This window comes from Phycodurus eques, chromosome 20 (genome assembly GCF_024500275.1).
Source record: "Phycodurus eques isolate BA_2022a chromosome 20, UOR_Pequ_1.1, whole genome shotgun sequence".
Classification (NCBI taxonomy): Eukaryota; Metazoa; Chordata; class Actinopteri; order Syngnathiformes; family Syngnathidae; genus Phycodurus; species Phycodurus eques.
In genome coordinates, this window is record NC_084544.1 from 9,036,584 (window position 1) to 9,050,188 (window position 13,605).

A 13,605-nucleotide genomic window follows, 5' to 3' on the forward strand; every position below is an offset into this window, starting at 1 on the left:
TAAGACAAATTGAAAACTACAGCAAATTTTGCAGACAAAACAATCAAACAAACAAACAAACAAAAACATAGAAGGAATGCAGATTAAGTTAGGGCAATCAAAGAGTCACCACATTTATTCACATGGTCAGACACGAGAATGGGGGGGAAAAAAGAAAAAAAAGGAAAAAAACTGCATGAGGAAAAAAATCCAACCCTCTTCACCGGGCATCAAAAACAACCACTGTGAATCAACAGTCAAGGAAAGATGCCGACATTATTCATACATGCATCACTTGTTCTTATGCAAACACTGAAAGGATACATCTATTTGTCCGCTTCTTGTACATGATCCTGTAGCCGCAGTCTCGGCACCGGATTGGATCACGGGCCTTGATTTCGTTTTCAGTGTGGCACTCTGCAAACACAATAAAACACCAATAACTAGATAAACACTTTCTGTAGAAATTACATGTGAATGCTCAAAAGCTGACGCTGAACTGAGATGCTTAGCAATTCATTTAACGGTTGAAATGTAGAATGTGACAGTTGAAGTTGGAATGACTGGAATAGGTCGACTCGAGAAAAGCGGAAAGAGAAAGTAAATATATAAAATATCTTTTAACTTGGAAATTGAGTTGTGGGTATTTGGGGAGGAGTTGAATATTCTGCTCTTCGGCGTTTATACAATTACTATCTCAAATATGGAATCAGTATTTGTAACGCCAATTCATACAGTTAACCAATACAGTTCTGAAGCAAAAAGAACCGTTACCTCCACAAATATAAAACATAGGCTGCTGCCTCGGTGGTTGCACATCTTGCTGGGGCTCCATTTTGTGTACTAAAAAATAAGGAAGACATATGTTAGCATAGTTAGCATAACAACATGCTATCATATCACCCTAAACGACAACAGCACGGCGCATTCGGCATGATTTAGCCCTGGGAACCATGTAATATAACGAAACACGTAAGTAAGTCTGATTAAAGTACAGTAGAAGTCAAATAATCACCTAAATAAAAAAATGGTGGTATTTACCAGGGAGCTTTACTGTTTAGCTTCCTTCGCTTCGACAGCAATACTTTTTTGCGCATGCGTAGTGTTTGTGCTTGCCACCAAGTAAAGTGGCTTGTGATTGGTCAGAAAGAATAATCATCAATACACATTTATTAGGATTCACAGAAACCTTTATTTCAGTTCGACTGTATAGGAAAATATCCTTTAAAAACTATAATTCATCAAACAAGAAATTCACGATAAGTGCATGGAAATTTCAGCTTCATATATGGAGCAATAGTTAATATATAAAATAGAAATAAGTCTCAAATATAGCTATGGTGTCCAGTTGCATTTTATAGATTTAGATACATTCATTAATTCTGATTAATATTTGTAACTTAGTAACGAGTAAAAAGCAGCCTCAATAAAAGTAGAACACCACCTTGGCAAGAAGGTTTTAGCATATTTTGGTATGATATGATAATGCACTTTAGTATGCTTTAAATGTTCTAGTTTGTTGTTTGAAAAAATAAATAACGACTGTCAACCTTACTAACAGCTATAACTATTACTCCAGCAAATATTTGAGTTTCCTCGAAGGATCTCTCAATATACAATATATCTATTGAGAAAGAGCCTATTAAGTTGTTATAGTGCATAAAATATCAATAGGAATACCTGTAAAAACATAAACACACTCCACGTTTTACTAAAATAATATAAAAGTGACATTTTATAGAAATATATAATTTCTTCCTTCAGAAAAATAGTTATAGTCCTGTGATTCTCAACAACAGTGCCGAGGCACATTAGCGTGTTGTGAGAGATCATCAGGTGTACCATAAGAAGTGATCCTATTTCACTCAGTCGGTCTGAAAATTATAACCATTTACGACAAAAAAAAATGTACCTTTGTTCATCTATCTTTGCCAGCCATGTATAGTGACAGACAGAAGAACTAGATGCGCTCCCACGAGATGCCAGAAGGTACCGTTAACCGGTTTTCACCAGTCGCCATTCACATAACAGAATAATATGAAAACAAAGATAGACCAAATATTGATTCTGAACTGCTCCAGATGTACGTGGCACAGTTCTGCAAGATTATATATATATATATATATATATATTTTTTTTTTAACATGTAAATTATGTACTGTGGCTCAGTAACTGTCGGGAAACACTGTTACAGTCAGTACATATAAGAATACAAATACGCAGTAAAAAATGAACCTAAACCAAACAGGGGAAAAAATCCCTTTTTTGTCCACCGCACAGCAGAGACAGTCCATAAGTGCTGAGACGGAGGACCAACACGTGCACTTCATTTTTTTCTCCCGTCTCCAACCACAGCTGGTCGCCGTCGACCGTCAGCATCGCGCCGACGGAGCCGAGAAGCTCCTCTGCCTGCTGGAAAGCTTGTTTCTCCCACAGTGGCGTAGGAAGAGACTCCATGGAGACGGGACGATTGCTCTCCTTCAACAGACTCATCTAGAGAGAGGGGAGATGAGTGACAGTGAATTTAGTTGCACCACCCACTTGTGTTTAACTACATTTTTATTAGCATGATTTTAGATTCACACTCAGTGAACGGCGATGGCGAGCACATCTTGAAACTACTAACCAGGCTGCTGAAGGCTTCAAAGAACTCAGGCCGACTGTCAGAAAGGAGGCTTAAAGTTTCATCGGGCAGCTCTACAAAAAAAAAACAACAGAACACAACACTGCTCAAAGCTTTGCAGGGAAGTGTGCTTGAGGAGGGAAATCTCCGCTCACCTTCCAAGGCACTGACCAACAGATGAGCAGCATTCACGGGAGCGGCAGCACCGTCGACGTTGTCCGGTAGTTTGGTTTGACCGCCTGAGAGTTCCTCCTGCTGTGTCGTGTCAGGTCTCTTGCTAATACACGCGTCCTCGAGCTCAAAGACAGAAACAAGATTGGACCTCAAATCTTTATTCGTGGTCACCTTACGAATATTCACTCACTGCAAGCTGCAGATGTGAGAGGGTCATTCTGTCCCTCAGAATATCTTGCAGTTTGCAGAAGAAGGTCCACCGAGTTGCTTGGGAAAGCGCCGCGAGAGGAGCGAGGTCTGCCACCTGAGATCCTAAAACAGCACGAGATCACACGTTAAGATATAAAGCGGTAACTTGACTGATAAATTTAATTTGTTGTGACCGAGCTTAACTCAGCTCACAGTGAACCCTTGTATATTCATACTCTACAAGATCCTGATGTTCCTTTATGTCCAAACAAGGGGGAAGAGGCACCAGGCCACTTCCTTTTTGGTCACTTAGCAACCAGCAACACATACGGCAAGCCATCCTCCCTGCGCCCTACCTAGCGGTAATCACGGTGCAAAACAAATGCAGTGTGAAAGACCCATTACTGTTAAACGGAGGTTTTTTATTTAAAAAAAACAACAACAAAAAAGTTTTTTGTAATTTTCGTTAAATTAGTCGTTGTGACTTTACAGTAGTACATAATAAATATTATGTGTGAAAAAAAATCAGATAAAAAAAAAAAAAAAAAAAAAAAAAAAGAGTGCTTCAGTTGTATATGGTAGTGTTTAGGGTACTAGACATCTATGAGTTATAAACCTACAGGACTCATCAATTTGGAGTGCAGATCCAATAGTGAGTCTAAAATTTCTTTGTATGTTACTTTTATTTTCACATTCATTTTCAATCTGAGAAGAAATGCCAGTTAATGAAAAAAGCCCCAGTCATTAATAGTTTGTCAGTGTGAGGGGAAAAAGAGAACCTGCGACATTTGATTGATGCCCTTCTGAGTTTCACTTCCCTTCCGAAACAATGTCAACTGTACAGTGTAATCAGTGTGAAATTTAAGATGAACTAAAACGTATGAAAGGACACAAACCATCTTGTTGCAGTTGTTCATCTGGAATATTCTCATCAAGGCACCTCCCATCCGTCATGTCCAGGTAGTCTTGAGAGGACCACGACCTCCCCATATCGGCCTCAAAGCCCCCTCCGATCTTTCCAGGCTGGAGACATATTTCTGAAAATGATACATATTAGGGGACGCACAGATGCACATGGGCCACAAAACCAATGAATTATCAACCTTGATAGAATTTGTGACACCTAATAACTCATAAAATAATATAATAAATAAACACAGTAGAAAGTGACAATTTCTGGTGTTCCGAGTGTTACTGGGAACAACTTGAACTTGCAGGAAAGTGCCAAAATGAAGAAGTGGTTTTCACAAAAGTCACAAACTCACTATAGTGGCCGTCTTTTTTAATTTCTAGTTCCAGGATGCTGTATGCAACGACAACATCAGAGGGGATCGTCAAGGAAACATCGCTGCCCGTCTCAATGTCATTGCTCTCCTTGATACAGACCTGAAATGACATACGCACACATAATATGAACTAAAATGCTTTTCTGTCCATGGACAGAATAATATTAGAACTGAGCTGACAAAAAAAACAAAAAAAAAACAAGAGCTCATCAAGTCCTGAACATTCACATTTTATTGTTTGAGTACTTTGTTGCTACATGGCGGACTAATTATTACATGGAATTTTTATGTTTAGCATCCTTTGTTTTTGTTCATTTAGAGATTGCTACTGATGAGCTTTAATACTAAAAGGGGGAAAAAATGTGGAGGACTTGCGTAAATCGTGATATATCATTAGCTTAATTGCAGAGTTGCCCAAGTCATATTTGAATGTTTTCGGAGTATGCAACTAGACTAACAATATTTTTGTTCCCAAATTAAAATTTCGTGGTGTCAAAAGACCCCAATGATCAAAAATTATAGCACACTTTTCACCCTCTTTTTATGCAAACAAGCCACTGGTCACACCACCTCCTTCTACTGCGAGGTAATTTGATATGAATCAGCCCAAATCTGAATCAGTCTATTTTACAGACACTATTTCTGACCTGTGAATTTTATTTTTATTTTCTTTCCACTACATTTTGTAATTCCACACTTGATCCCAGCTATTTGTATACGAGCTCGTAAAGAGTCAGTTTTCTATTAATTTTCTATTAATATGACCCCTCTCCTACTGTATATCGTGGAAATCTATAATGCCCTCGCATGTGGAAAAGGAAAGCCACAGTCACTGAAGCACTTTTCAGGTGTTTATTAAACGCAGGAATAACAATAAAGCATGTAAACAAAATGAACACACTTACGCAGGAGCTGCTATTGGCCTAGCTCACGCACATACGCAATAAGTTGAAACATTGTGTTTTAATAAGGGGGTGCAAATACCCCATTCAAATGCTAATGCATTAAAATTCATGATATCAATTGGAAACCAATTCACATTTAATTTTATGCCACCCTGTGCGGCTGCACGTATCACACATACCAGAAACCGCCACTGTTCTTGGTCCATGCAGGTCATTAAAACAACAAAATGAGATCAGACTTTGGCACAGTATCGTACAGTTCTTCGAAGCACAAGACACTCACCTTAATGTTGGCCCCCAGCTTGCCCAACAGTCCCACAACGGCACGAAAGGCACACTGCTCCTTTTTGGTCTCGGTGAGAGTGCAAGCGGCGGTGGTGAGGATCCTCTCTTTGACAATGGCCAGAACGTCAGATCGCTTTTCGAGCTGCTGCACCAACACGTGCTCCATGTCCACCAGCCTGGTGCAAAGTAGAGATGAATGTGTACTGTGCGTGTGCTCACAGCCACAGTAACAAGACACTACTGAATGCAGGTGCTTGTGTCCGTTGTACTATGCGATCAATTATTTAGCACCTCTTGTTGGATTCCTCTAACAACTTAGTCACATCCAGTTCCTCTTTCTGCAGGTTGCCAAAATCCGACAGGAGTTTCGATGAGCCCAGAGCTTTGAGCGTCAGGCTGACAGAGCCAGCCTCGGCATCCAGCTTGCCAGTGAGTTTGTCTCCAAAAATGCCCGTGTAGGTCAGGAATTCCTTCTTGGACACAGCTGAAACAGACATCAACATTAAGTATGAGTAAAAAAAAAATAATTCAAACCTGAGTGGTTACATGGCAAGGTGTTGTTGTGCGTACAAGGGCTAAATGGTCATACAATTGCGACTTTCGGAAAATATGCAACACAAAACTCCAGTCGTCACACATCAAAGTAGTCACGCTGCATGTGTTTTGCTCATTCTTTGGCTTTATATTAAAAAAGGACGAGCCTCTAGAGGAGGTGCATAAGGGGAACGTGAGAACAAGAAGAAAATACAGTGTTCCCCGCTATAATGCGATATCACATTTTTTAACTGATCATTTTTAATGGATTTTTTATTTTATAAAGGCAAATCTGAATTTAGAGTTGCATTGCCTTAAGTGTAGGGAGATACAGTTCCCGACCCACCCACAATAGGTGAGACCAGATTTTATTCTCTCTCGTTTGCACAGTTCTCCAAAGACGTTGACTGTAAAAATGACTTACATGTTCAACCAAACCATGAAATCTCATGAAAGTCCACTACCTTAATGCTAACACATAATGCGAAACGCTACAGACCGGCTAACAGCAATTAGCATTAGCATGTTACAGTAATTATAAACCTTGAAAGCAGTAAACAAATAATGCAGCCCTATGGGGGGGGGGGGGCACAAGTCAGTGCAAACTGTAGGCCGGTCCCAAGCCCGGATAAATGCAGAGGGTTGCGTCAGCGAGGGCATCCGGCTTAAAACCTTGCCAAACAAATATGAGCGTTCATCCAAAGAATTCCATACCGGATCGGTCGTGGCCCGGGTTAACAACGTCCGCCACCGGCGCCGTCAACCTGCGGGGCGCCGTTGGAAATTCAGCTACTGTGAGTCGAAGTCAAAGAAGAAGAGGAGGTGGAAAGCGGGTTCTTCGGCAGAAAGAGAAGAGGAAAACACAGAGCCTAGAACTCAATGTGGGGACTTTGAATGTTGGGACTATGACAGGAAAATCTCGGGAGTTGGTTGACATGATGATTAGGAGAAAGGTTGATATATTGTGTGTCCAGGAGACCAGGTGGAAAAGCAGTAAGGCTAGAAGTTTAGGGGCAGGGTTGAAATTATTTTACCATGGTGTAGATGGGAAGAGAAATGGAGTCGGGGTTATTTTAAAAGAAGAGTTGGCTAAGAATGTCTTGGAGGTGAAAAGAGTATCAGATCGAGTGATGAGGCTGAAATTTGAAATTGAGGGTGTTATGTGTAAATGTGATTAGTGGCTATGCCCCACAGGTAGGATGTGACCTAGAGGTGAAAGAGAAATTCTGGAAGGAGCTAGATGATGTAGTTCTGAGCATCCCAGACAGAGAGAGTCGTGATTGGTGCAGATTGTAATGGACATGTTGGTGAAGGTAATAGGGGTGATGAAGAAGTGATGGGTAAGTACGGCATCCAGGAAAGGAACTTGGTGGGACAGATGGTGGTAGACTTTGCAACAAGGATGCAAATGGCTGTAGTGAACACTTTTTTCCAGAAGAGGCACGAACATAGGGTGGACCTACAAGAGCGGAGGTAGAAGCACGCAGGTGGATTACATCTTGTGCAGACGATGTGATCTGAAGGAGGTTACCAACTGTAAGGTAGTGGTGGGGGAGAGTGTGGCTAGACAGCATAGGATGGTGGTGTGTAAGATGACTCTGGTGGTGGGGAGGAAAATTAGGAAGACAAAGGCAGAGAAGAGAACCATGTGGTGGAAGCTGAGACAGGACGAGTGTTGTGCAGCTTTTCGGGAAGAGGTGATACAGGCTCTCGGTGTACGGGAGGAGCTTCCAGAAGACTGGACCACTGCAGCCAAGGTGATCAGAGAAGCAGGCAGGAGAGTACTTGGTGTATCTTCTGGCAGGAAAGGAGAGAAGGAGACTTGGTGGCGGAACCTCACAGTACAGGAAATCATACAAGGAAAAAGGTTAGCTAAGAAGAAGTGGGACACTGAGAGGCGAAAGGAATACATTGAGATGCGACACAGGGCAAAGGTAGAGGTGGCAAAGGCAAAACAAGAGGCATATGATGACATGTATGGCAGGTTGGACACTAAAGAAGGAGAAAAGGATCTATACAGGCTGGCCCAGACAGAGGGATAGAGATGGGAAGGATGTGCAGCAGGTTAGGGTGCTTAAGGATAGAGATGGAAATATGTTGACTGGTGCCAGCAGTCTGCTTGCTAGATGGAAAGAATACTTCGAGGAGTTGATGAATGAGGAATATGATAGAGAAGGGAGAGTAGAAGAGGCAAGTGTAGTGGACCAGGAAGTGGCAATGATTAGTAAGGGGGAAGTTAGAAAGGCATTAAAGAGAATGAAAAATGGAAAGGCAGTTGGTCCTGATGACATTCCTGTGGAGGTATGGAAGCATCTAGGAGAGGTGGCTGTGGAGTTTTTGACCAGCTTGTTCAATAGAATTCTAGCGCGTGAGAAGATGCCTGAGGAATGGAGGAAAAGTGTACTGGTGCCTATTTTTAAGAACAAAGGTGATGTGCAGAGCTGTGGCAACTATAGAGGAATAAAGTTGATGAGCCACACAATGAAGTTATGGGAAAGAGTAGTGGAGGCTAGACTCAGGACAGAAGTGAGTATTTGCGAGCAACAATATGGTTTCATGCCTAGAAAGAGTACCACAGATGCATTATTTGCCTTGAGGATGTTGATGGAAAAGTACAGAGAAGGTCAGAAGGAGCTACATTGTGTCTTTGTAGATCTAGAGAAAACCTATGACAGAGTACCCAGAGAGGAACTGTGGCACTGCATGCGGAAGTCTGGAGTGGCAGAGAAGTATGTTAGAATAATACAGGACATGTACGAGGGCAGCAGAACAGCGGTAGAGGTGCGCTGTAGGTGTGACAGAAGAATTTAAGGTGGACGTGGGACTGCATCAGGGATCAGCCCTGAGCCCCTTCCTTTTTGCAGTGGTGATGGATAGGCTGACAGATGAGGTTATACTGGAATCCCCGTGGACCATGATGTTTGCAGATGACATTGTGATTTGCAGTGAAAGCAGGGAGAAAGTGGAGGAACAGTTAGAAAGATGGAGGCATGCACTGGAAAGAAGAGGATTGAAGATTAGCTGAAGTAAAACAGAATATATGTGCATGAATGAGAGGGGTGGTGGGGGATGAATGAGGCTACAGGGAGAAGAGATAGCAAGGGTGGAGGACTTTAAATACTTGGGGTCAACCGTCCAGAGCAATGGTGAGTGTGGTCAGGAAGTGAAAAAACGGGTCCAAGCAGGTTGGAACGGGTGGAGGAAGGTGTCAGGTGTGTTAAGTGACAGAAGAGTCTCTGCTAGGATGAAGGGCAAAGTTTATAAAACAGTGGTAAGGCCAGCCATGATGTACGGATTAGAGACAGTGGCACTGAAGAGACAACAGGAAGCAGAGCTGGAGGATGTTGAGGTTCGCTCTTGGAGTGACATGAAGATGTTGAGGTTCGCTCTTGGAGTGACCAGGTTGGATAAAATTAGAAATGAGCTCATCAGAGGGACAGCCAAGGTTCGATGTTTTGGAGACAAAGTTAGAGAGAGCAGACTTCGATGGTTTGCACACGTCCAGAGGAGAAATAGTGAGTCCATTGGTTGAAGGATGATGAGGATGGAGCTGCCAGGCAAGAGAGCTAGAGGAAGACCAAAGAGAAGGTTGATGGATGTCGTGAGGGAAGACATGATGGCAGTTGGTGTTCGAGAGGAGGATGCAGGAGATAGGCTTACGTGGAAAAGGATGACGCGCTGTGGCGACCCCTAACGGGACAAGCAGAAAGGAAAAGAAGAAGAAGGAAGCAGTAAACAAATCCAAACAGAGCTAACGAAAACATTCACAGGCATATAGTCTCTCCATGTTACAGCACAATGTGATTGTCCACTGAAGGCGTGCAACTCTAAATTTGACTTTCCTGTATACTGTAAAATAAAAAAAAATAAAAATCATAAAAAATCTGCAATAAAGCAGAGTGATTGATGAGCAGCGATCTAGTTGGGGTTCACTGTACTTGGTTTTTGTCAAGAAATGAACACAAACGGCACATGCAACACCTACATACCAGGTGTAAGCCCCTTCTCGCCCAGCAACAAATCGTTGAGCTTGAAATCTGTCGGTTGGTATTTGGGCCTTTGCCAGAACCAGACACGCTTGCGTTTGACCACCAGAGCCATCGGAACCAGCTTGGACGAGTCGTTCATCCGGGACACATGAATGAGGCTTCCTTCTGGGTCAACCTGACGGACAAAGCTGGAAGTGGCCTTGGAAAACATAGCTCGAGCTGTGGCAAGAAAGAGAACACATAAGTGGTGCAAGCAATTTTCTAATTGTCTTTCCCCCACAAGCTGACAGAAGTGTATGAGGAAGTCAGACCCTGTGGGAGTAGCCACAAGAATTGGTTGTATTCCAGTGTTCCCTGTTATTAATTTAGTCAGACAAAAAATAAAATGGATACACACACATGCAGTACTTTTTGCACGCTCATATTTCAAAGGCCAAAGGCAGCCGAAGTCATATTGAGCTCCATGTCTTCTCATTGTTGGAATGTTAAACAAATCAGCCAAAGAAAAGAAAGTTGTCTGAAAGTGAACTCAACAGCGCAACATGTTTCCCCCTGAAGGGGAAACAAATACCACCATCCATTCCCACAATAACCCTGGCACTGTACTTACTTACCAACTAACCAAATGTGCCTGCTTTTGTTTTGTCCATACAGCACATCACATTTCAACCTCGATGTGCTGCCATGTTCATGTAATCTGCCCAGTGTCTTCAGAATCAGTAGTGCTGGCCAAAGCCTCTTAAACTATACTAGCAACACGTCTGTTTCTTTAACCAATCTGATTTAAAATTTGCTTCAGAGAGCTAACCAGCTGGCCCAAATCGCAATTCCCCCAAAGATGCCCGTCCGTTACACCTGAGTCTGGTTGCAGGTTAACGTTTCCTAACTACAGTAGAATACAATTTGACAAAATATTGTCTTCTATAGGTAATTTACACTGTGGTAAAAATAGGGCAGAGGGTGCTGACACATTTTCCTGTTGGGTCAGGGGAATAGATGAGCTCCAAAAAGAAGAAAAAAAAAAGGGAAAAAGGGCACTTCCTTCATCCTGGCCAAAAGTGAAGTGCAGGAGCTGCAGCAAAAGCACTTCATCCAGGGCAAAAGGGCTGGTGCTTGAGCACCATTCGGGGTTGATCTGTGCATGTGCCTGATAACAACTATAATTTATTGCACCTGTAGCATTCTGCACACATTTATACATTTAATAATCAGAGTTTTTGGTGAGTAAGATGTGTTTTCGTCCAAATGTTGTACGTTTTTTGTCATCTTATATGATAAACGTTGATGCACGTGGCGTGCGGTTATATACTGCGTTTCTAGTATTGATGGCTTCTATAATTGCGACGGGAGAGTGGTGGTTTTAAGAGGTGGCTTAAGTCAGTGAAGCCCCTTCTCAAAAGGGCCCACCACTGCATTACATATTTGCATCTGATACACTTCCTAACGTTTCCTTTTCTAAAAACTAACTGTAATTGGAATCATTACATTAGAAGCACAATAAGTTGGAAGAAAAAATAAAAATAAAACATTTCCCCAATTCGGACACATGCACGCCCCCCCCCCCCCCCCCCCGATTCCGGGCAGCCACTCTCGCGCTCCAGTTTAACTCATGACTCGGATTATCAAATTAAATCACGTAATAACTCCTTGGAAACACAATAAACGCGAATATCGAGCACAAGAGCACAGGTTTGGCCCCTTTCTTCACCCAAATGAACTAGTTATTGAAGTAGTTATCGATTACTTACATTGTTTGTCTTTCGCGAAGGTAACTTGTGAGGGTCGCCGTTAAATCTCCGCGGTGTGCAATTGTTAACGAAGTTCCAAATCACCGAGGCCAACGAGATGTTGCCCACTGGACTCCTTAAGAGGGAGTTTGCTCAGAGGTTTCTTAGAAAATGACGGTGGCGCGAGAGAACTGGCGGTGAAACCTTCCAGCGTGTGCGCATAACGTTTGCCTCCTCCCACTGCAGGAGTCACTGGACTCAATTACGCTGCGTGCGCGTGCGCGTGTGCGTGTGCGTGCAAGAAATGAGCTGATTTGCCGCATTCATTTTTTGAAAATGAAATTGTAGAAAGGAAATGTGGTGATGTGATTTTCGACGTGTCGTTTGACTAAACGATGGGGATTTTTGTGGGTTGTCAGCACAATATGAGTTACAAAGAACAGGTACCGGGGGGCAGGCAGGAAAGAGTTCACGTTTGTGGTCACTATCAAACCAACTGCGTGAAATACTTCGAAAAAGAAGCTCTTCCTATTCTGTGCGTGTGCTGATGTTGTGTGAAAAGTGGATGTAGAAAACAATTTGACTTTGAAGTGAACTCGTAGTAATCCAAATTGCATGTTTGAGAAGTGTATACAGCGGATAAAATAAATGTTTAACACGTTATCCTTTTTCTCACTTAATATATATCCAAAGGTGCTATTGACATGAACATTACACCAGATATTGGGAACAACTCGAGTAATCAATACATACAGAGAAAGTAGAACAAATAAGATCAGAAATTAAGTTGTGTGTAATGTGAAATGACACAGGGAAAAAAGTATTGAACACGTCAACTGGTATTTATTTAATACTTTGTACAAAAGCCTTTGTTTGCAATGACAGCTTCAAGACGCCACCTGTATGGAGAAACTAGTCGCATGCATTGCTCTGCTGTGATTTTGGCCCATTCCTCCACAAAAGCAGTCTTCCAATCTTGAAGGTTCTGTGGGCTTCTTTTATGGACCTTGCGTTTCAGTTCTTTCCATAGATTTTCGATTGGATTCAAGTCAGGTGATTGGCTGGGCCATTCTAGCAGCTTTATTTTTTTTCCTTTGAAACCAATGGAGTTTCCTTGGCACTATATTTTGGATCATTATCCCGCTGAAATGTCGACCCTCGTTTCATTTTCATCATCCTCGTAGATGGTAGCAGATTTCTGTCAAGAATGTCTCAGTACAATTGCCCATTCATCCTTCCTTCAATAATGTGAAGTTTACCAGTACCATTCAGTATTTAACTGGCTTGTCCAAATGTTGTTCACCAAACGTTCAACGAGCTTTGACATTCTTTTTTTTCCCCCAGCAATGGGGTCTTGCGTGGTGAGCGTGCATGCAGGCCATGGCGGCGGTGTACATTACTCACGGTTTTCATTGTGACAACAGTACCTGCAAATTCCAGATCTTTTTGAAGCTCTCCACAGGTGCTCCTTGACTCGTGGACAACTCTTCTGATTATTCTTTGCACTCCTCTGTCGGAAATCTTGCGAGGAGCACCTGATCGAGGCAAATCTATGGTGGTATAATTGGCTTTCCACTTACATATTACGGCCCCAACCGTGCTCGCTGGAATGTTCAGAAGCTTCGATATGCGCACGTAACCAATGCAATCGTTATGTTTTGCAACAATTAGTTGCGATGGTCTTGAGACAGCTCTTTGCTCTTACCCATCATGAGATGTGTCTTGACTCACACCTTGGCAATGAGACTTTTTTTGTCGGCCATCAATTCCGACTGAACCAGCTGAAATTCATTTGCACTGACAAGGGGCTGGATTGCTGTTTGATTATTGATAGATTTTAGGTGTTGTGTTGGCTTTCCATGACTTTTTGCACCTCCCTTTCTTCATGTGGTCAATACTTTTTCCCTGTGTAAT

General features: G+C 42.3%; 2 protein-coding genes across 3 annotated transcripts; both read right to left on the reverse strand.

The window, feature by feature from the left end:
• Nucleotides 1–83: 83 nt before the first annotated feature.
• polr2k (RNA polymerase II, I and III subunit K) lies at nt 84–1,072 on the reverse strand. Of its 2 annotated transcripts, none has more exons than XM_061664225.1 (4): nt 1,021–1,072; nt 754–822; nt 304–396; nt 84–222 (listed from the first exon to the last, which is right to left on the reverse strand). In XM_061664225.1, exons 2-4 carry the CDS (start codon nt 812–814, stop codon nt 200–202), a joined length of 177 nt encoding a protein of 58 aa, XP_061520209.1. In that variant the 5' UTR covers nt 815–822; nt 1,021–1,072; the 3' UTR covers nt 84–199. The 2 variants fall into 2 exon arrangements, with proteins under 2 accessions (XP_061520209.1, XP_061520210.1); XM_061664226.1 differs by having other exon boundaries at nt 995–1,062.
• A 115-nt stretch (nt 1,073–1,187) lies between these two features.
• Nucleotides 1,188–12,407, reverse strand: LOC133395388 (gasdermin-E-like). Its single transcript, XM_061664220.1, has 10 exons — nt 11,713–12,407; nt 9,965–10,183; nt 5,733–5,925; nt 5,440–5,617; nt 4,231–4,351; nt 3,862–4,002; nt 2,967–3,088; nt 2,758–2,899; nt 2,606–2,676; nt 1,188–2,472 (listed from the first exon to the last, which is right to left on the reverse strand). Exons 2-10 carry the CDS (start codon nt 10,173–10,175, stop codon nt 2,215–2,217), a joined length of 1,437 nt encoding a protein of 478 aa, XP_061520204.1. The 5' UTR covers nt 10,176–10,183; nt 11,713–12,407; the 3' UTR covers nt 1,188–2,214.
• Nucleotides 12,408–13,605: the final 1,198 nt, after the last annotated feature.

Bases quoted from the DNA above. Each gene is read 5' to 3' on its own strand.
- polr2k (XM_061664225.1), bottom strand. From the start codon at position 814: ATGGAGCCCCAGCAAGATGTGCAACCACCGAGGCAGCAGCCTATGTTT. The intron at 397-753 runs GTAACGGTTCTT...TTGTGTTTGCAG, and splicing joins TATGTTTTATATTTGTGGAG to AGTGCCACACTGAAAACGAA. The intron at 223-303 runs GTATCCTTTCAG...GTTGATTCACAG, and splicing joins CAAGAAGCGGACAAATAGAT to TGGTTGTTTTTGATGCCCGG.
- LOC133395388 (XM_061664220.1), bottom strand. From the start codon at position 10,175: ATGTTTTCCAAGGCCACTTCCAGCTTTGTCCGTCAGGTTGACCCAGAA. The intron at 5,618-5,732 runs GTGCTAAATAAT...ACTTTGCACCAG, and splicing joins TTAGAGGAATCCAACAAGAG to GCTGGTGGACATGGAGCACG. The intron at 2,473-2,605 runs GTTAGTAGTTTC...CCCTCTCTCTAG, and splicing joins TTGAAGCCTTCAGCAGCCTG to ATGAGTCTGTTGAAGGAGAG.